The sequence below is a fragment of the Schistocerca serialis genome, chromosome 8, assembly GCF_023864345.2.
Source record: "Schistocerca serialis cubense isolate TAMUIC-IGC-003099 chromosome 8, iqSchSeri2.2, whole genome shotgun sequence".
In the NCBI taxonomy this organism is placed as follows: domain Eukaryota; kingdom Metazoa; phylum Arthropoda; class Insecta; order Orthoptera; family Acrididae; genus Schistocerca; species Schistocerca serialis.
Genome location: NC_064645.1, coordinates 94,772,036 through 94,794,401, shown reverse-complemented (window position 1 = coordinate 94,794,401; position 22,366 = coordinate 94,772,036). Strand labels below are relative to the sequence as shown.

The following is a 22,366-nucleotide window of genomic DNA, read 5'->3' as shown; positions in this document are numbered from 1 at the left end:
CTACTTTGGATCACGTTCAGTATTGCAATGCTTCTTACACGTTAATAAATGCTATTTACTGTTTTTTGTGGAATTGAAATGGTAAATGAAACACTTGTTACCATAAGTTAAATTTAATTCCAGCTCCGTTGCGACTTCGTCGGTAATGGCGAATATTATCGGGAACGATACAGTTGTTATTGTGGTAGCAGTATGTGTTTGATTCATAAGATGCAGACGTTGTAGCAAGCAAAATGTCGGAAAATCAAGAGGTGGCCAAAAGTGAACAACCTGAAGGGAGCAGACCTCTCAGCGTTGCATCTGAAACGTCATTGGAATCACATACAGATGCAACTGCAGAAGCATCTCAGCAGCCAACAAGTAAACATAAAAGTGAGTTCAAAATGTCATTGGACCCGGTAAATTACATTTCCTACAATTGTGTGTTCGTAATATAGCATAAATCAGAACTTTTTCGAGCGCTGAAATACATCAATATAACAACGTGCAGCGGGACTATAACGCATAATTGTGTAGAGCCTACGGTAGGCAGTGCCAAGAGACTTCTAATAATTGATACAAATGAGCTCAGATAACTGCTCTACAACGATGTGACCAATTTGAGCACGCAAACAAAGAAGAGTGTTCATATATTCTGCAATGCTATCAAATTCCGTTTGTTTATTAGTTGTTTTTCAGCATTGCGGGGAAAGTCTTTTCAGTACCTAGGTTTTGTAAGTTTCGTCGTAGTGCTTGTCATATTCGATGCTAAACTACCGAGGCAATCAAACAGTGATGAAACATGTCAGTTTTCATTGTATGACTGTCTGCATACAGTGGGCATGCCCCTACTTGAAAAGTCGAAAATTTCTGCCTTAGCTCATTTGTTTAACTGAATTTGGAAAATAAAACATTCTGTACAAACAGAAACATGTTATAATAATTGCAATTAAATTAGAATTTTATTTCCCCACAATAATTGCAAGCATATAGAACAAAATTGTGAGTAACTTCTCTTTCAAAATTTCGGTAGGCTAGTTCGGAAGCTTGAAGTTAAAAGTGTGCAAATGTAACAACTGTCGTGAGCTGTGGTATCGAGTGATGTCCTGTAGCAAAACTTTACGCCTTGCATATTTTTGGTGGGAAGTAGATGTCAAAGAAAGGTAATTTGGCGATGCAGTTATCATATGTACAATAAACTTTTTGATTCAAGTAACTTACTGGGTAACTGAGCTGTCCACTTAAATTAGATGTAGCATACTTTTTGTTCCAATTAATGCATAATGAGGAGATCCTCCTGGGTGTAGAGCATGTCAAAATAAAACTACAAAATAACTATTACAATGAAAAGCAAACATGCTAATGTACCTTCCATAGGTCCCAAGTGACTTGGGGGAGGGGAGCAAGAATTATACATAGACAGTAGAGTCTCTCAACTTCATGTTACTAAAATGTTCAGATACCTGGAGGGGAGGAAGAATTGTTTGTAGACAATCGAATCTCAGCTTGATTTAACTTACATGTTTACATATCAGGAAGCAATCTTAGGTGCAAAGAAAATTATCTTAACTCATTTTATTTACAGAAAAAGAATAAAATGAAAATGACACTTAGGCATACCTTCCACATTCAACACTGTAGAGAATTGTGAAATAAAAACCAACATGTATCTGTGAAAAATCTTACTAAAATATTTTGGTTGACCTGTAGGTCAGAACTGTAAACAGTTGAGAACTGAAAAGAGTTACCAATCATTTTCTTAATTCATATGTTGTATTTCACTGTTAAATGTCTTTTCAGTGTAAAGAATGACAAGGACAGTTTGTGTGCACAAATGTTGTGTTATATCCATATTCTGTTACTGTAAATTAAAAAAGGCAGCTTCAGTGAAATAAAAGAAAAGATGCAAGCAATAATGAGAGACATTAATATTTTTTTATGTATGCACTGATGTATGCAGACATAAAAATTCTTCAAAGAACTGTTGTGTAAACAAATTCAAATATAAACAAGAAAATTCAATATTTAAAACTCTTCTACCATGCGTATAACATTATCGTCCTTGCTGTACCTGAATGTACTTAGCTGCCACTGTAACACCAGCTGGAGTGCAGATTGTGCTACTCTTCTGCAGCTTTACAAAGCCCTGATATAATCACATCCTGATTATGAGAGTCTGGCATACGGTTCAGCATCGCCCTCAGGATTTGCAAATACTGTGTCTGATTGTAACAGTCGTATTGCTAGTCTTTCCTAGGCAATTTCTGAATGGGTTACATCTGGTAAGTGGTGGTGGGGGTTGATACGATGTTTATAAGTCCCTTCATTGCCCTTCTTTTTATTTTCATTTTTTTCTTCTTTTTTCCCCCCCCCCCCCCTTTTTTCCCCCTTATCTAGCCTTCATTGACCTTGGGGTCTTTTTTCCCCCTGGGTTTTGCACTGTAGGTCATCCATCCCTGATCTACAGTGATGTAGTTCTGTGTGTTTGAGGAAAAAAAGACTGATGATGTAATAGGCCTAGTTCGGTCCTTCCTCATCCAATCAGTCAACCAACCAACCAACAATTGGTTCATATCCTTCGGTTTTCCATTGTCATATCACCATTGTGAGCACTTGCATTGACCCTATTTGTTTTTCTTTTACATTCTCCGCCTGTCCTCACAAATATTTTATCTTGTTGGTCTAGATCAGGGCCGGCCATGGCGCGCCAAACTTCACGCATGCAGTGTATGCTGGCAGCGAGTGGATCAAGGCCCGACCTGTCTTCACTTTGCCAGGGCCTCCTCGGAATACCTAGTACAATGCGACACATCAGAGAGTATTGCTGTGTGGCATTTTTCAGACAGCACAACTCCTTCAGTTCAGCGGAATCATGGTGTCAGCATTGTTTACCCTTCTTGATTTGTTCATGGTATAAAACAAGTTCACAGGTCTGTGGCTGTTTGCACGAAAAGAGGCAGTTTAGTGATCTGTCATCACAAGCCTTTAAAACTGATTGGGATTGACAGAAGGGAGGGATGAGAACTCTTTCATATATTAAGCATTTGCATAAGCGACGAGTACCGTACATTTGCTATAAAACGACATTACAATACCTTGCAGAAAGAATTTAAAGATTTGGCCTAGTTGGCAATGAAAGAGCAAAAAATTACAGCAAACAACGGATGGATCTTGTTGTTCTGGGCATCAAGAAGCATTTTGTGCTAAATTTGCAGGAACACGTAAAAAGTAGATGGTCTAAATAGTAAAATTTCTTATGTCAGTTGCAACAGCTTTCAGTGGAATTGAATGAAGAGTACGGAGACTTCATATGCTACTGCAAAGTACGTTGCTTAAGTCAAGGGGCAGGCATGGAACTATTGTTGAATTTATGAAGGAAAGAGGGGCACAGGAACGAAAATTAGGACATGTGGAATGAATTACAGACCTCGCATTTTAAGTGGACTTGACTGCACAGTGTCCACAGTAAGACATTGCAAAGTAGGAAATAATTTTTTTCTGATTTGATGGGAGTGCACTTAAAAGGAGAATCACGTTTTAGAAAGGACACATTCTGTCAAACACAGTTCAGTTCCCTAAGCTCACTAGTGTTAAAGAAAAAACAATGTTTTGGGAATTCATTGTGGCCTCGAAGATATTGCAAGGATAGTTTCCGAAACATTTTGAGGACAATGTCAGCCAAACATTTGTCTTCGAGCTGTTTGCAAGACAGTTTGTCATTTCAGTTAAAAGTGCCCCTGTGCATGTGCAGATGTAACTGATTGGTCTGCAAGGTAAGTCCCTTTTTAAAGACAGATCTTTCTAATGTTGAAACTATCCAGTACAGCTATATTGCTTCCCTCGGGTAGAATTTGAGCACCTCGATAATGAGGTTATTATTGTGGATTTCAACCAACATATGTGTGTGAAAGACTTTTTTTGATTATGAAACTAAAAAAGAGGCAATTCTGTGACAACTTGAGTGTGAAAATCTGTGAAGCTCTCTGTGTCTGACCGCATGCTAAATGTTTGTACCAGATAAAAATTGATAAAAATAATGTATTTCAGCTTGCCAAAAATAATTAAATAATACTGAAATTTATTTTTTTGAAACCTATGTTGTTGAGAAATGTGGGATGTGAAACCAAACTGTACAAAGCGTGACTGCATTGCCATTTAATGATGGCACCTTTGCAGTTTCCCGCTCCTTGCACTCAGGCAGTATGGCGTGGCAGTGGGGGAAATGTGCCAGCCTGGCTGGGTGCTATGGAACTCATGCCAGGACATTGTCCGCGACCTGAATTCTTGGCCAACCCTGGACTAGATGATATGCATAGTATTTAGTAGCTAATGTTTTGCCTTTTGTGAGGTAACCACTTAGCAGTATCCTGTTCAAATCTCATTTGACACTAGCCATGACATTGTAAGTGGATGAAATTGACTTTGACTTGTAACCACTTCTGTGATTGTTGTGATATTTCTGGCATGAAGTACTTTATTCATGTCTCGTTCACAGTAATACTTTGTTACACAAAATCAGTTAGATGCTTTTTGAAACAATGTAAAAATTGTGGAAAATGAATTTTTAAATTTTTGTTTGGTCACCTTAGAAAGATCAGCACTCATCTTGCATTAAGTTGAATCTTGTGTAAAATATGCTGTGCTCTTTTTTGATTACCGCACAATCCCAAGTAATGCATAATTTGTGTATAAACACTCCAAATGAAAAAGCAATTTGTTGCTGTGGTATGCAGTCTGGAGACTGGTTTGATGCAGCTCCCCACACTGCTCTATACTGTGTAAGTCACTTCATCTCTGAATAAGTACTGCAACCTACATCCTTCTAAATCTGCTTACAGTATTCAGCTCATGGTCTCCCTTAGTGATTTTTAGCCTCCTCACTTCCCTCCAGTACTAAATAGGTGATCCCTTGACGTCTCAGAATATGTCCCAACAACTGAACCTTATATTAGTTAGGTTGTGCTGCAAATTTCTTTTCTCCTCAATTCTATTCAGTAACTCCTCATTAGTTATACGATCTACTCATCTAATCTTCAGCATTCTTCTGCAGCAACACATACTAAAAGCTTCTGTTCTCTTCTTGTCTAAACTGTTTATCGTCCATGTTTCACTGCCATACATGTCTACACTGCATACAAATACTCTTGATATTCATACAGCTGCTTCTCTTTTCTCCAAAGGTCTCTCTAACTTTCCTGTAGGCAGCATCTACCTTTCCTTCTAGTTATATATGCTTCAAAGTTCTTAGATTTGTCCTGTAGCCATTGCTGTTTAGCCGTTTTGCACTTCTTGTCAATCTCAGTTTTTAGATGCTTCTTTTCTCTTTTGCCTGTTTCATTTACTACATTTCTATATTTTCTCTTTTCATCAATTAAGTTCAATATCTCCTGTGTTATCCAAGGATTCCTACTAGCCCATCTCTTTTTACCTCTTTGATCCTCTTCTGCCTTCACTATTTCAGCTCTCAAAACTACCCTTTTGTCTTCTACTGTATTTCTTTACACTGTCCTTGTCAATGCTGCCTCTGGGACCCTTCAACCACCTCTGGTTCTTTCCATGTATCTAGGTCCCACACCCTTAATTTCCTAACTTTTTACACTTTCTTTATTTTACTCTGCAGTTCATAACCAGTGAATTGTGATCAGAGCCCCTATCTGCTCCTGGAAATATCTTACAGTTTAAATTCTGGTTCCAGAAGCTCTGTCATACCATTACGTAATCAGTCTGAAACCTTCCAGTGTCTCCAGGTCTCTTCCATGTGTACAACTTTCTTTCATGATTCTTAAACCAAGTGGTAGTGATGATTAAATTGTGCTCTGTACATAATTCCTTTGCCCCAGTCCATAATCACCTACGTTTCCTTCTCTTTATTCTTCTACTATCTAATTCCAATCTCCTATTAAATAACTTTTCATCTTCCTTATCTATCAGAATAATTTCTTTTATCTCATTGTATATTTTATCAAACTCTTTGTTACCTGTTGTTAGGTGGCATATAAACATGAAATACTGTAGTGGGCATGGGCCTCAAGTCTATCTTGGCAACAATAATGCCTTCACTCCGCTCCAATGGTCCTTACACTATCCAATCCCACGTGTTAAGTTTCTGTGGTCGAGGTGAAGGTCCCCTGGCCTCAGAGGCTACCGGTCGCACAGCACAATGTGTCTCGGAACCTGTGTGTGTTGATACCAGAACCTCTCAACTGGTAGCAGATGGTGACCATGGGGCAAAACCTACCTCCTTGGTCTCTTCTCACCCTCAAAGTATACCAGCAGCATGATTCTCCCCAGTGGAACTGTTGCAGTTTTTCCCACCACCTGGCTGAACTATGACATTTGTTAAACAATTCTCTTATTTTCTGCACTGCCGTTCAGGAAACTTGCTTTCCAGCAACATGTACCCCTGCCTTTCTTGGCTGGCTAGTAGGGATATTTTAAGAATCACGCTGACTATGATAGGATGTTAGCTGGAGTTTGCACTTTTGTTCAGGACTCTGTTTTATGTAGCGAACATGTGCCTCTGGATACAACTTTGGAGGCTGCAGTTTGAGTAAGAGCATCTCAGGATTTTACTGTCCATAATGGCTTCACCTAATAAACCGACACAAGCAAGAATGTTGGTAGTGGTACATTTCAACCATTGGACCACGTATCCCTCCTTCGCAGGTTTGGGTGAAGGTCACTGTTACAGGTACCAGTCCCCTGCAGGTGTACCTGGCGTTTCATTGAATGGTGCTGTCTTCACTGGCTCTGATGCTGTCACACCGAGTATTTTACTCTGTATTTGAGAACTATTAATAAACCTTTTGTGTCCACAAACCGTAGGTGGGGTGAATGCACTTATCCGTCACTACTCACCACCTAGAGCCACATAATGCTCCATTCCATGAGTGGGAATTCTTAAGTGCCCTATCCCTTTACCTTGATAAAGCCCCAGCACCTGACTGCATCCACAACCAAATGCTCAAACACCTGTGGGTGGACTGTCAGCAGCATCTCCTTACCATCATTAGCCGTATCTGGAGTGAGGCTGAGTTCATGTCTCAGTAGTGAGAAAGCATTGTCATTTTGGTACTGAAACCGATTAAGTGCCCTCTAGAGATGGGCAGCTATAACCCAGTTAGTCTCACCAACCCCCCTGCGGGTCTGGTGGTAAGAATAGGCACGTGGTATTCCTGCCTGTCGTAAGAGGCGACTAAAAGGAGTCTCAACTGTTCGGCCTTTAATGTGACGGTCCCCTATGGGGTTTGACCACTACCTTTCCAAATTTTCCGTTAGTACGTACCATAGCACGCCTTACGTGGTGCATTCTATATCCATCTTGCCCCAAGATCTGGCATATTCGTTATTGTCATGGAGTTGGACTTAACACTGAGCTTCCGGCCACATCAGTTGCAGTGTGTTCCGGGTAGCCTACATTCCCTCCATAGTGCACTTCCATCTTTGCTCCCTTTATTAATGGTTATTCGACACCCGACAACCAGCATGGTAGCCAGTCCGTTGTGGTGGGGTCGTCATGTACCCTCTTGGCGGTAGCCCCCTGACTACACAGGGATCACACTGCCGATGCCTGAGCTGCTACCTCCCTACATATGCCGAGGAGTAGATGCCTATCCCTCTGGGGCATCGGGACTCCCGGCAAAGGTCATCCTGCCAGGTGGTCTTTGCTGTGGCTGGGTGGTGCCCGTGGGGAGAGCCCCTGGTCGGAGTGGGTGGCATCAGGGCGGATGACCCGCAATGAAGCGTGGTACATCATCTCTCGCTGGTGGGCCTCCACCAGCAGTCTCTAAGCGATCGAGGTCTAACCTCAATGGGAAGAAATTTGATCCTAGATCATTTCTCTCCCTGGCCACTCCATGGGAGGAACCTGTGGCTAAAGAAGGCAGTGGAGATTATTCACCCCGGTACCTCGTGTGTACGCGAGTTGATGGGGAATCATTTATGTCAACCAAGCCCCAGTTTTTTGTGAAGCATTTAGAGGACAAGTTCGGGGAGGTGGAGGGCTTGTCCAAAATGCGCTCTGGGTCAGTTCTCATCAAAACAGCATCCTCTGCCCAGTCACGGAGGTTGCTCACTTGTGACAAGTTGGGCGATGTTTCTGTCAGCAACACGCCCCATAAGAGTTTAAACATGGTCCAGGGTATTATATTCCACAGGGACCTTCTTCTGCAGTCGGACGATGAACTATGCGCCAACCTAGAACGACGAGGTGTTCACTTCACCCGGCGCGTCCATCGGGGTCCGAGGGATAAACAGGTAGCCACTGGTGCCTTCATCTTGGCCTTCGAGGGTGACGTCTTACCCGAAAACATCAAGGTGATGGTTTACCGCTGTGATGTGAAACCGTATATCCCTCCTCGGATGCGGTGTTTTAAATGCTGGAAGTTCGGGCACATGTCATCCCGCTGTACTTCCGGCATCACATGTCGAGATTGTGGACGTCCTTCGCATCCCAATACTCCATGTGCTCCGCCTTCCATCTGTGTTAACTGTGGAGAACACCATTCCCCCTGGACCGCCTGGCCTACTCCGAGGCTGGGCGGAAATATGAGAGGCTTCATCCTGTGCCAATGACGTCAACCTACGCCGCTGCTGCAACAACGGTTCTCCCATCATCACATACGGCTGGCTCTAAGATCGGTCAGCATCCACTGGCCCCCTTGATTGTGGGGGCACTTGACTCCCTGTTGCTCCTGCTCCATCTCCTTCAGGAGCAACCCCCCCCCCCCCCCTCCCCAACCATTGGGGACGCCAGTCCCCACTTCTAAGCCGGAGAAGCGTCCGTCTACTTCGGCTTCTACATCTACATGATTACTCTGCAATTCACATTTAAGTGCTTGGCAGAGGGTTCATCGAACCACAATCATACTATCTTCCTACCATTCCACTCCCGAACAGCACGCGGGAAAAACGAACACCTAAACCTTTCTGTTTGAGCTCTGATTTCTCTTATTTTATTTTGATGATCATTCCAACCTATGTAGGTTGGGCTCAACAAAATATTTTCGCATTCGGAAGAGAAAGTTGGTGACTGAAATTTCATAAATAGATCTCGCCGCAACGAAGAAGTCTTTGCTTTAATGACTTCCATCCCAACTCGCGTATCATATCTGCCACACTCTCTCCCCTATTACGCAATAATACAAAACGAGCTGCCCTTTTTTGCACCCTTTTGATGTCCTCGGTCAATCCCACCTGGTAAGGATCCCACACCACACAGCAATATTCTAACAGAGGACGAACGAGTGTAGTGTAAGCTGTCTCTTTAGTGGACTTGTTGCATCTTCTGAGTGTCCTGCCAATGAAACACAACCTTTGGCTCGCCTTCCCCACAATATTATCTATGTGGTCTTTCCAACTGAAGTTGTTTGTAATTTTTACACCCAGGTACTTAGTTGAATTGACAGCATTGAGAATTGTACTATTTATCAAGTAATCGAATTCCAACGGATTTCTTTTGGAACTCATGTGGGTCACCTCACACTTATCGTTATTTGGCGTCAACTGCCACCTGCCACACCATACAGCAATCTTTTCTAAATCGCTTTGCAACTGATACTGGTCTTCGGATGACCTTACTAGACGGTAAATGACAGCATCATCTGCGAACAACCTAAGAGAACTGCTCAGATTGTCACCCAGGTCATTTATATAGATCAGGAACAGCAGAGGTCCCAGGACACTTCCCTGGGGAACACCTGATATCACTTCAGTTTTACTCGATGATTTGCCGTCTATTACTACGAACTGCGACCTTCCTGACAGGAAATCACGAATCCAGTTGCACAACTCAGATGATACCCCATAGGCCCGCAGCTTGATTAGAAGTCGCTTGTGAGGAACGGTGTCAAAAGCTTTCTGGAAATCTAGAAATATGGAATCAACTTGAGATCCCCTGTCGATAGCGGCCATTACTTTGTGCGAATAAAGAGCTAGCTGCGTTGCACAAGAACGATGTTTTCTGAAACCATGCTGATTACGTAGCAATAGATCGTTCCCCTCGAGGTGATTCATTATGTTTGAATACAGTATATGCTCCAAAACCCTACTGCAAACCAACGTCAGTGATATAGGTCTGTAGTTCGATGGATTACTCCTACTACCCGCTCTCGCTCGGAAGGGATCCCTTGGGTCACTCCCTTCCAAGGTTCCTACCAGCAGCACAGCAGACACCCACCAGTGGCTGAAGAAGCCACAGGTCGCTGGTTGTTGAGCTTCGCGCTCATCTTCGGTCCCAGAGACTGACTCCACTAAGCCCTCCCAGCAACGGCAACCTAAGGGACAGCGAGAGAAAGCAAAATTGAAGACCCGTAAGACCAAGGCACCTGCGGTGGCACCTACTCCACCGCTACCTACAGGCTCCGCATCTGAGGATGAGGTGGAGATTTCTTGCGTCTGCTGAGGACCTCGATCTTGCCGGTCCCTCAGACGCAATGGATAGCACTTGTCTATACTCCATCGGAGGCAGCAGGTGACCCAGCGGCGTAATCTGCCTCTCCAGTCCCTTCACACCTTTCTGAGCCATGGACAATATCATCCTCCAGTGGAACTCCAGTGGTTTCTTCCACCATCTAGCTGAGTTCTGACGACTTATCAGCCTTCACCCTTTCTTCTGCATTGCTCTTCGGGAAACTTGGTTTCCAGCGATGCGAACCCCCGCCCTCCGTGGCTATCGGGATTATTATAAGAACCGGGCAGCTTATGAAAGGGTGTCTGGTGGCGTCTGCAACTATGTCCTTCACTCACTTCACAGCGAGTCTGTCCCTCTACAAACACCTTTAGAGGCTGTCACTGTTCGGGTGTGGACACCACAGGCTGTTACCGTCTGCAGTCTTTACCTTCCACCAGATGGTGATGTCGCGCAGCATGTCCTGGCTGCGCTGATAGCCCAATTGCCGCCACCTTTCTTGTTACTGAGCGACTTCAACGCCCATAACCCTCTGTGGGGTGGATCAGTGGCAACAGGTCGAGGTGCCACCATTGAGCATTTATTGGCGCAGCTCGATCTTTCGATTTTAAATGATGGTGCCTTCAACCACTTCATTGTGGCGCATGGCACATACTCCCCCATTGACCTTTCAATCTGCAGCCCTAGCCTCTTACCGTCTGTCCAGTGGAGTGTGCATGACGACCTGTGTGGTAGTGACCACTTTCCGATCTTTCTGTCACTGCCACAGTGTCAATCTTCTGGGCACCCTTGCAGGTGGGCTATGAATAAGGCTGACTGGGACTTGTTCTCCTTCACTGCCGCTATTGAGCCTCTCTCGAATGATGACATTGATGCGGTGGTTCACTCGGTCACCACTGGCATCTTTACTGCTGCAGAATCTGCCATTCCCTGTTCTTCTGGGTCCCCTCGGCGGAGGACTGTGCTTTGGTGATCGCCTGAGATCGCTGAAGCGATTAAAGATCGCCGGCGGGCGCTCCAGCGTCACAAGCGACGTCCCTCCATAGAACACCTCATCGCCTTCAAACAGCTGTGTGCGCGAGCCCGCTGCCTTATCCGCCAACGCAAGCAGGAGTGCTGGGAGCGGTATGTGTCCACCATTGGCCTCCATGTCACTCCATCACAGGTCTGGGCCAAGATTCAACACCTCTAAGGCTATCGGACCCCTGTCAGCGTCCCTGTGCTCTCACTGAATGGAGCAGTTTGTACTGACTCCGACGTAATTGCCAACCGCTTGGCAGAGCATTTTGCTCTGAGTTCCACTTCTGCGAATTACCCACTGGCCTTCCGCTCCATTAAAGAGCGGATGGAATGTCGGAGCCTTTCATTTCGCACCCACCATCCTGAATCCTACAATGTTCCATTCAGTGGGAATTTCACAGTGCCCTAGCCGCTTGCCCTGATACCTCTCCTGGGCCAGATTGCATCCACTGTCAGATGCTGAAACACCTTTCAGTGGACTGCCAGCGATGGCTCCTCGACCTTTACAACTGTCTCTGGGTTGAGGGTGAGTTTCTGTCGCAATGGCGGGAAAGCATTGTTATCCCCGTTTTGAAACCTGGCAAGAGCCCTTTGGAGGTGGACAGCTACCACCCAATTAGCCTCACCGACATTCTTTGCAAGTTGCTCGAACAGATTGTGAGCCGGCGATCGAGTTTGGTACTCGAGTCGTGGGTCCTCGTGGCTCTGTCTCAGGGTGGGTTCCGTAAAGGCCGCTCTGCCGCCAACAATCTAGTGAACCTGTAGTCAGTCATCCGTACGGCCTTTGCCCGCCGTCAGCACCTGGTCGCTGTCTTTTTCGACATGCGGAAGGCGTACGATACTACGTGGCGCCATCACATCCTCTCTACACTTCATGATTGGGGTCTTGGGGTCCGCTGCCGATTTTCATACGCAATTTTCTGGCACATCGTATCTTCCAAGTGCAAGTTGCGGCCTCTCATAGTTCCTTCAGAGTTCAGGAGAATGGGGTGCCACAGGGATCTGTTTTAAGTGTCTGCCTGTTTTTAATAGCAATTAATGTGCTCGCTGCGCCAGTGGGAACGTCTGTCCCAGCGTCTTTGTATGCTGATGACTTCTGCATTTATATAGGTCTAACGGCATTGCAGCTACTGAACGTCAGCTTCAGGGCGCTATCCGCAAGGCGCAGTCTTGGGCTGTAGCGCGTGGCTTTCAGTTTTCGGCAGCCAAGACCTGCGTTATGCATTTCTGCCGGCGACGCACTGTTCATCCTGAGCCGTGGCTTTACCTTGATGGCGAACTTCTTGCTGTGGTGGAGTCACATAGGTTTTTGGGTGTGGTTTTTGATGCCCGGGTGACGTGGCTGCCTCATATTCGGCAGCTTAAACAGATGTGTTGGCGGCATCTAAATGCTCTGCGATGCTTGAGCCACACCAGCTGGGGCGCCGACCGATCTACCCTCTTACGGCTCTACCAGGCGTTAATCCAGTCTCGTCTGGATTATGGGAGCCTGGCTTATGGCTCAGCGTCCCCATCTGCATTGCGGGTGCTGGACCCAATCCTACACAGCGGAATACTACTTGCCACTGGTGCCTTCCGAACCCGTCCAGTTGACAGCATACTTGTGGAGGCAGGTGTCCCTCCACTGTGGTTAAGGCGCCAACATTTACTGGCCGCTTACGCTGCCCATGTTTGTAGCTTCCCCTGGCATTCAAATTATTGTCTCCTGTTCCCGCAGTCAGTCGTCCATCCCCCAGAACGTCGGCCCCGGTCGGGTTGTACAATCGCTGTCCGCGTCAGAGAGCTTCTCTCCGGGCTTGAGGTTTACCCTGTTCCACCTTCTTTCCGGGCCCATCTGCGTACACCCCTGTGGTGTGTGCCTCACCCTTGCCTTCGGCTCAAATTGGCACAGGGCCCGAAGGACTCAGTCCCTCCGGAGGCCTTCCGCCGCCGCTTTTATTCCATCGTAGCCACGTATCAGGGCTCTAGCGTTGTATACACTGACGGTTCGATGGTTGCTGGTCGGGTCGGTTATGCTCTAACTGTAGGGGACCATTACGAACAAGGATCCTTGCTGGCTGGCTGCAGCTTTTTCACTGCTGAGCTGGTTGCTATCTTTCGTGCCCTGGAGTATATCTGCACCTGCTCAGGTCAGTCCTTCGTTATCTGTAGCGACTCCCTGAGCAGTTTACAAGCTGTCGGCCAGTGCTTCCCTCGTTCTCATCTGGTGATGGCTATCCAGGAGTCTCTGCATACTTTTGCCCGTTGCGGCCGCTCTGTGGTATTTGTGTGGACCCCAGGCCATGTTGGGATACCTGGCAATGAACATGTAGACTGCCTGGCGAAAGAGGCGACCAGTAAACGATCTCTGGACATTGGCCTCCCGGAGACTGATTTGCGAGCGATCTTAACGCCGCAAAATTTTGGTACTTTGGGACACTGAATGGCGCGCCCTGCCTTCACGAAACAAACTTCGGGCCATCAAGGAGGCTACCGGTGTGTGGCACTCCTCCTTGCGGGTCTATCGCAAGGAGTCTGTTGTCCTCTGTCGGCTGCGCATTGGCCACACATGGATGACACACGGCCACCTATTGCGACGTGAGGACCCACCTTTATGTCGCTGCGGCTCCGTTTTGGCGGTGGTCCACATTTTGTTGGAGTGTCCACTTTTAGCTGTGCTCAGGCAGACGTTCGCACTGCCTGACACGCTCCCTGCCCTTTTAACAGATGACTCTGCCATGGTGGACTTAGTTTTGCCTTTTATTCGGGCAGGGGGATTTTATCATTTAATCTGAGTGTTTTTTATGTCCTTTTTGTTTTGATTCTGGCATTTGACCTACGATTTTAGACTGAGTTTTTAATGTGTTATCGGTGGTTGGCTTTTCCTTTTTTATCTCTATGGTTGGCCAACCACTGTCACACTCTGTGTGATCTTAAATCGTTTTGTCTGATCTGTGTCTGTGTCTTTCTTGTCCTGTATCGTCTGTCATCTTTTCCATTTTTCGTTTTTATTCTGTGTGGATGTTTTTAAGTTTTGGAAAAAGGGACCGATGACCGAAGCAGACTGGTCCCTTTAATCCCACAAACCAACCAATCAAGTCTCACCAATGTTTTCTGTAAGTTGCTAGAACGCAGGTGAGCTGACGGCTGTGTTGGCTTTCTTAACTCTTGGGACCTTCTGCCTCCACCCCAGGCTGGTTTTCACCAAGGCTGTTTCACTGCTGATAACTTGCTTTGCCTGGATTGCGCCATCTGGACAGCTTTTGCCCGATGTCAACAGGTTATTGCTGTCTTCACCAGCCTACAAAAGGGTTACAACACCACATGCTTTATACCTTACATGAGTGGGGTCTCTGGGGCCCACTTCGTATTTTTGCCCAGAACTTCTTGTGCACTGTACTTTCCGGGTTAGAGTTGGTGCCTTCCATAGTATCCCCCATATCGAAGAAAATGTGGCCTATCAGGGCTTGTTATTGACTGTCCCTCTCTTTCTAGTACCCATCAGTGGTACAAAAGCAGTTGTCGGGTCCTCCGTATCACCCTCCTTGTATGCTTATTATTTTTGCTTTTGCTATTGCTCGTCTTTAGTGTGGCTGTTGCTGAACAGTGACTGCAGGATACCATTCAAAAGGAACAGTTATAGGCCCTCACCTGCTGCATTCAGTTTTCAGCTGCCAAGACTCGTGTCATCCACTTCTGTTTATGTTGAACTGTTCCTCCAAAAGCAGAACTTCATGTTGACGACCAATTAGTCAATCTGGTGGAGACTTAGTGCTTCTTGGGACTGGTCTTCAATGCCCAGATGATGTGTCTTCCCCACTTTTGCAAATTTAAGTAAATGTGCTAGCTCCACTTTAATACACTTCATTGCCACAGTGACACCAGCTGGACGCTTTTGTGGTTATACAAAGCCCATATCCTGTGCCGTCCTGATTATGGGAGTCTGGCATATGGTTCGGTATTGGCCTCAACATAGCGGTCACTGGACCCAATACACCACTGTGGGATTTGATTTGCAACAGGAGCCTATTGAACTAGCTCCATGAGCAGCCTACTCGTGGTGACTGGGGTCCCTTCATTGTGGATCAGACACCAACAACAGTTACTCAATTATGTTACACGTTTGCAGATTTCCGAAGCATCCACACTACTGTGTTCTTTTTCCCAATACTGAGAGCTGCCCCCGCCACAGCAGGGACCCAGAAATGAGGTCACAATTATAGGCTGACAACAGTGTTTCTGCTCTGAACTCCAACTTCCCCCATTGTCACCTCTTGTCAGGGAACCATAGTGTACATCTGCATGGTGTGTGGTGTGACCTTGGATGTCTTGATTTATCCTTTGAACCAACAGATTCTGTTGACCGCATACATTTTTGCTGCTTGTTGTTTGCTGGCTGTCCTTGATGGGTTTCTGAGTTCAGTACTGGTATTCATTGGCAGCTTAATAGCCATTGGCTGAACTGGCTTTGCATACACATGTGCAAGGCGCAATGAACTATGCTCCCTGCTGAATAGATGCAGTGTCTTCACTGATGAATTGGTGGCCATTAAACAAGTCCCTAGCCATTCTCTGTATTGCACTAGCAAATCCCTCTAACCTGCAGCAACTCTCTGCGCAGCCTTCGGGCTATAGACCAGTGCAGTGCTATCCTCATCACCCATTAGCCACGACTATCCTGGGTCTTCTTCCTGACCCCCATAAAGCTGGATGGCCAGTAGTCTTTTGTTTGAACCTCTAGTCATGTCTTGATCTGGGGGAACAAACATACTGACCAGTTAGCAAAGTTGGCTACCGAGATGCTGATTTTGGAAATGGGCATCCCAGAACTGGACTTTCAATTTACTCTGTGCTGTCAACTGTTGGAAGTCTGGAACTCAGAATGGTCTGCTCTGGACTCCCAAACAAGCTGAGGGCAATAAATGAGACGCAACCATGTGGCAGTTTTCTTTTCGCACTTCTCACAGGGAGTCCACAGTCCTGTGTCGGCAACACATTTGCCATATTTGACTGCCTATGGCCACATTCTCCATTGTGAAGACCCATCTTTCTGCCAGTGTGGTGCCTGGCTGGCAGTGGCCCATGTCTTACTAGACTGTCCAAAGTTGGCTGCTGTGGGATGATGTCTTAAGGTAACTGGTCTGTGAATACCAGTGGAAACCTTGAAAAAAATTGTCAGTTTTCTAAACAGTGTAACTCAAAGAATAAGATTTGTAACCCCATATAATGCTTACCATCTTTTAAGACGCCTTTTTGGGAACATGTTTATGCATGAACCACAGCTTTAGCTCTCTCACTTTTTTAATTGTATTTTTATGTTGCAAGTGAAATAAATCATGCTAATTATTTATATGCAGGATACTTACACATTACTCAAGATACAAAGTAGAAAGTTTATTTTTTTCTGCAAGTTCCTTACATTATTATCTTTAAAGCAGACTATTGAAAAGATGGTTCTGTCATAAATTGTGTTACAAAAATGTTTTTTAAATATGATTATCAAAAATTTTGCAAATGAATTCAGGGTTCTTCTTCAATAAAACATTTTATTTTCATAGTTAAGTCACAAGGGTAGTCCACTTTGTAGTTAAGCATGTTTTAAGACAGTGCACAAAATTGCAGCTCTCTATCTTTAATAGTGTTTAGCCAAAGTGTACCAGAACATGGAATAATTTAACTTTCGGGAAATTGAAGTTAAAACTTGCTTTCCCTATTAAAATTGCAAGGCAATGATACATCCCAGTCCATATTCAACTTGTTTGAGACTATTTCTTATGCTTGCTTCTTTGGTGGCTTTTAACACTGTTTCTTCTGCTTTGAAGAGTTTCCTACAGTCAATGGCTATTCGAGTTCTATGCATATTTAGTCCACCATGCACTCCCATCAGTTCCATAACATTAAGCCTTGACACTGCACCCTCGTTGAAACATAGACCAGCATCTAGCACACCTATTTTCAACGTATCTAGTCCTACTAGAGCAGTTTTTGGTATCCATTCCCATATACAGTTGGTGACTCTTTCATTTGAATTTTGAGTCCTGCCATGCAAACATTTCTCTAATAATATTGTGTCACTAAGATCCCTATACATAGGTTTTATAGCAAGTGACAAAGAATATTTATGGTTGTAGGTCTCACCTTGAATAACAGCTCTCAGGTAGCCACACCAGGAATCACTGCCAGGTGGACAAAGTGCATGACATGAGTTGTCATCTGTGGAGGATTTGTGAAAAAAGGTAGCCCATACTGCATTTTTCATTCCCTCAAGGTCATTTTAATTTTGTCGTATCGCTTTTCCATAATAATACTGCAACCTGTCGTTTCTTTGTCTGTAAACCAATCACGTCCACTAATGCACTTACCATCACCTAATTTCTTTCCCGTAAAATTCCTCATAAAGTTCCTCAATCTTGTACCTTACTTTTTCTGGACATGCCCAACACATTCCATTTTTTTTTAGTTTTTGTGTCGGCACAAGGTTCGGATTCACAAACTTTTTGGTACCCTTTTGAGTCTCCATCTTCTGGGTAAGATGTATACATCACACCATATTTCTCCACTGACGTGTGAAATGTCTTCACAATACCTTCAGATTCCATCCCTCCACCATAACCACTAAAATTAATCACACATTTATGATTTTCAGTTTCACTAGTACAGCTATGACAGTACTTGGTAATGCATTCCACATCAATGACTTTACCGTTGTCCAAGGAGGTAGATGGCACTACACCATTTAGGGAACTATGACCTCCTCATTGCCAGGATGCATACAGGGCTGCAGACATCCATATATTGCTGTCATTCATGTCTATAGTTTCCTGAACAGCATTTTTCATGCTATCATTTGTTACTTCTTCTAAAGTCTGTAGAATAATTTTATTGTACCTCTCAAACCTTAGCAGGGGGAGGTAAGTCCATGAGAGCACAGTAGTTGAAGTTGATTAAAGTGTTCTATCATGTTGTATTTCAGAATTAGCAGAATTAATCCATTTGGTGAACCAACTTCCATAAAATTTACTTTTTTTAAAACCAAACTTCTTAATTCTTCCCATTGTTTTCAAGTGGAATAAGAAACTCAGGCGCACAATTACTTTGATGATGTTAACAAAATATTCACACCAGAACAACAGCAAACAAAAACTAAACTCTCTGTATAAACAAAAGATTAGCCAACTTAAGGGACCAAAAAAAAAACAAAAAAAAAAAAAAAAAGAAAGAAAGAAATAAACAAATGAGAGCAAAACTTTATTTTTAACAGAACTGGCTGAGTGCCTTGGGGGTGTCGTCGTGTGTGCAGCCACTTTTAAATTCCTCTAACTTTCTGTGGTCCATTTCCTGGAAGTAAACTTTGTCTCGTTCAGAAAACTACAGAGAAATTTTTAATACAAAAATTAAAGAAAACTACAGAGAAATTTTTAGGACAAAAATTAAAGAAATAGATTTTTTTTTTTTATTATTCACGTACAAGTCCCCATAAACTTCCTAACATGCTCTCTCTGGTGCTAGCGGATGATGTGACTGACCTGGTTTTATTTTTTACTTGTGAAGGCAATTTCTACTTGTCTCTGTGAGGTTGGCGATTTCTACTTGTCTCTGTGAGGTTGGCAATTTCCACTTGTCTCTGTGAGGTTGGCCTCATTGACCATCTGCTCTGGCCCAGGTGACCTCCAGTGGCCATTGCTCAGTGGTCTGGACTGGCTCTTACCCTTCCCAACTTTTTATGCTCCTTATAGTTTCTGTTTTTAATGTTTTGTCATTTCTAAAATTTTACCATCTTCTCTGTGCTGCTCATTTTCTGGGGGTAACAGAGAGTGCGGAGGTAGTGCTGGTCAGATGCAGAGGGTATGGCTTCCACTCCATACCATGTCTTAGGGTCCTCCAACCACATTCTGGGCAGAGTAGCTTCCCACCTTACTCCCCCTTACTCCTCTCCTACTTCTCCTTGCTTTTTATCTCTGTCTTATTGTATCTTGATTTCAGTTGGGCTTACGAGGATTTGCCTTTTGTATCCTTCCTCTGAGGATTGTTTCTGGTTTGATACATATATAGAATGAAACGACTAATGACCTTGCAGCTTGGTCCCTTTAACACACCCCCCCCCCCCCCCCCCCCCCAAAAAAAAAAAAAACAAACCTGGGACATCTAGAACTCCAGGTAAGGGGAGCCTAACTGTTTGTGACTGCACCAGATGGGACTTGAAAACCTGAGAACCTAGTTCAAAAGCAGATTTCCTGGGCCATCACATCCAATGCTGTTACTACTGATCCCTCCAAACAACAACAACTAAGTACTGTCGTGGTCTTGAATGTGTTATCAGCTGCTTCAACAGGACTATGACTTCTTAAAATCATGCCCTGAAATGTGGTTCACTCTGTCTGAAATTTTGCCCGCCACACTTAAATTGCTTTTCATCAGCTCCCCCCCCCCCCCTTTCCCCCCTCTCCCAAATCACTGCAATATCCTGATCGGGTACTATGCTCTTTTTGCACCCATTTCCATATCCTATGGCTCCTACCCTTGTGACCATCCCTGATGTAAGACTTGCCCTGTGCACCCTCCTACCACCATCTATACCAGCCCTGTAATTGGCAAAAAATCTACTACAAAAGGGAGAGCTACCTGTGAAATGACCATGCCATGTACCTGCTGTTAGGTAAACATTGTTCAGACTTCTACATTGTTATGACTTCCACCAAGTTATCAATTTTGCTTTGGTTTCAGCATTTCTTTCCAGCAACTATTCCTTTTCTTCTCTCCCTTTTGGTTTTCTATGTGTTTTATTTTCTGACCAGTCTATTTTTTTCCCATCCCAAACCACACCTGTCTGCAACATATAGTGCATTTAAGGCTTTTACGCCTGTCTGCCACATATAATGCACTTACTGCTCTTATTAACTCTTGCATGATGCTTTGTAAATAATCTGTCTCTTGCTTACTTCCCAGTCTTCAATATTTAAGCTCTTGGGTTTTCAAATCTTGTCTGGTGCAGTCCCCAGCAGTCAGTTGTTCCTTCTCATCCTGTGCCGTAAGTTTTCCTAGACCTGTGTTCTGACGGCTTTACTGGAATTCCCACCATTTCCTAAACCTTGCCAGTCCTTTTCCCCTCATCTCTCTTACTTTCCCTTTAAACCTTCTGCCAGAAGAGGAAGCCACTGGCTCTGAAAGTTTACACATTTCCATTAGTTGTAAATGTGCCTTCTCGTGCTGTTGCTTGCTGAGTAGATTTATTACATATCCAACTGTATTTTCAAAGAAGAATAACAAGATAAAAAGAGTAAATGAAGATATGGATGTTTCTTTGTAATTTTGAGTTGTGCTATGTATGATATTTATTGTCTGTCAGATCAAAATATGCTGCTGGAGTTGGTGGTCGTGTGTGTGAGGTATGCTTGCTTGTGTGAATGAATGGTGTTTGTATCTCTTTTTCTGGTGAAGGCTGTGGCCTAAGGCTTATGTTTAAGTTCTTTTAATTGCACCTGTCTGCTACTTAGCATGTTATCTTTACTGTAAGTAGCAGTCTTATCTGTTCCTACATTGCTAGATCAAAATGTGTGTGTTATGCATAAGTAATGTAATTTTCTCTTGATATTTTTATGATGATTTTCTGTATTAGGTTAAACATATTGAAACTCATTAAAATGTCCGACATCCTTGATTGATATTTGTGAACTTGCTATAAACATTTCTTCCCAAGTTGTAACAGTTCATTTACTTTTTGTTATAGTTGATATTCTGATGAAGGCAACTGGAAATGCCCCAATTCTGAAACGGAAAAGATGGGCTGTTGAACCAGATAAAAAAATTGGATGGATAACAGAGTTTTTTAAAAAGCATTTGAGACTTGAGAAGTCGGAATCTTTAGTAAGTCTGAACATCAGCATTTACATTTGAGATTGATCTTAATAAAATTTGTCATATAGTAACTTGTCTTGTGTGACCTTGTTTGTTGAAATTCTTTAGTTATTGCTGTTTTTCAAAATATGGTTCAGATTCTTTTTAGAACATTGAAATTTAATGTTTTACTATTTGTATTATATTAATTTCATTTCTTTCTTTACAGTTCCTGTATGTCAACCAAGCTTTTGCACCTGCACCTGATAATACAGTGGGAAATCTTTATGAATGTTATGGAATTGATGGAAAGTTAGTCATACATTACTGCAAAAGTCAGGCTTGGGGTTGACACTCTGCATAAATAGTAACTTTATTTCAGCTTTGGTTAAAGGTCTCTCAGGCCAAGGTTTGGTGTGTTGCTGACACACATTCCAATACTAGCAGGCCACTGCCAAAAAGGTCCATTTTATTGTATTCCAAAATTGGGTGGTTTGCAGTTCCTCCCAAGATTTTTTATGCGCATATCATCCCAAGGCATGCTAGACATTTATTAAAATGTATAATTTGTTGCATTGCTTGTCAATAAATTTTCCAACATTGGTTGTCTGTTAAGATCGGACGTATAGGGTAATGCAGGAATAAGTAAACCAAATTTCTGCTGTACAGTTCCCTTGTAAATATATGTGTGTGTATATTTATTGAATCTAAAGATGATCATTACCTGAGGTTCGTAGTTTTCATGTCTGTGATATTTTTCTTTACGGTGCATAGAGCACTGTTTTGTTTTATTAATTGACTCGCCTATTCATATTTACTCACGATGTCATTCAGTGCTAAATCTGCCCTGTGTAAAATAAATGTAGTAGTTTTTATAATCTTTGATAATGGATTGAATGAAAAATAAATGTAAAATATTAAGAAACTGGTAGTTTGCTGTCCTGTAAATTTGTGATCTGATGAAATGGTTTGAAGTGTGTATTGTTATATGTCATTTTCAGTTCTTGCTACTGTTGGTAATGGAGGCTGAGGGAAATGAAAGGAGACTCAAAACTTGACATTTACTGGAAATTAATTTCTTCTCTTATTTAAAACCAAATTAGTTTTCAGTTATTTGCTCTCTTAGGTAGGTATTCTGTTCCTAAC

At 43.5% G+C, this 22,366-nt stretch overlaps 1 protein-coding gene across 1 annotated transcript; it reads left to right on the top strand.

Moving 5' to 3' along the window:
* The first annotated feature begins 101 nt into the window (after positions 1-101).
* Positions 102-22,145, top strand: LOC126416203 (autophagy protein 12-like). The gene is made up of 3 exons (XM_050083794.1): positions 102-372; positions 21,114-21,250; positions 21,450-22,145. The coding sequence occupies exons 1-3, from the start codon at positions 234-236 to the stop codon at positions 21,570-21,572; spliced, it is 399 nt and encodes a 132-aa protein (XP_049939751.1). The 5' UTR covers positions 102-233; the 3' UTR covers positions 21,573-22,145.
* The last annotated feature ends 221 nt before the right edge of the window (positions 22,146-22,366 follow it).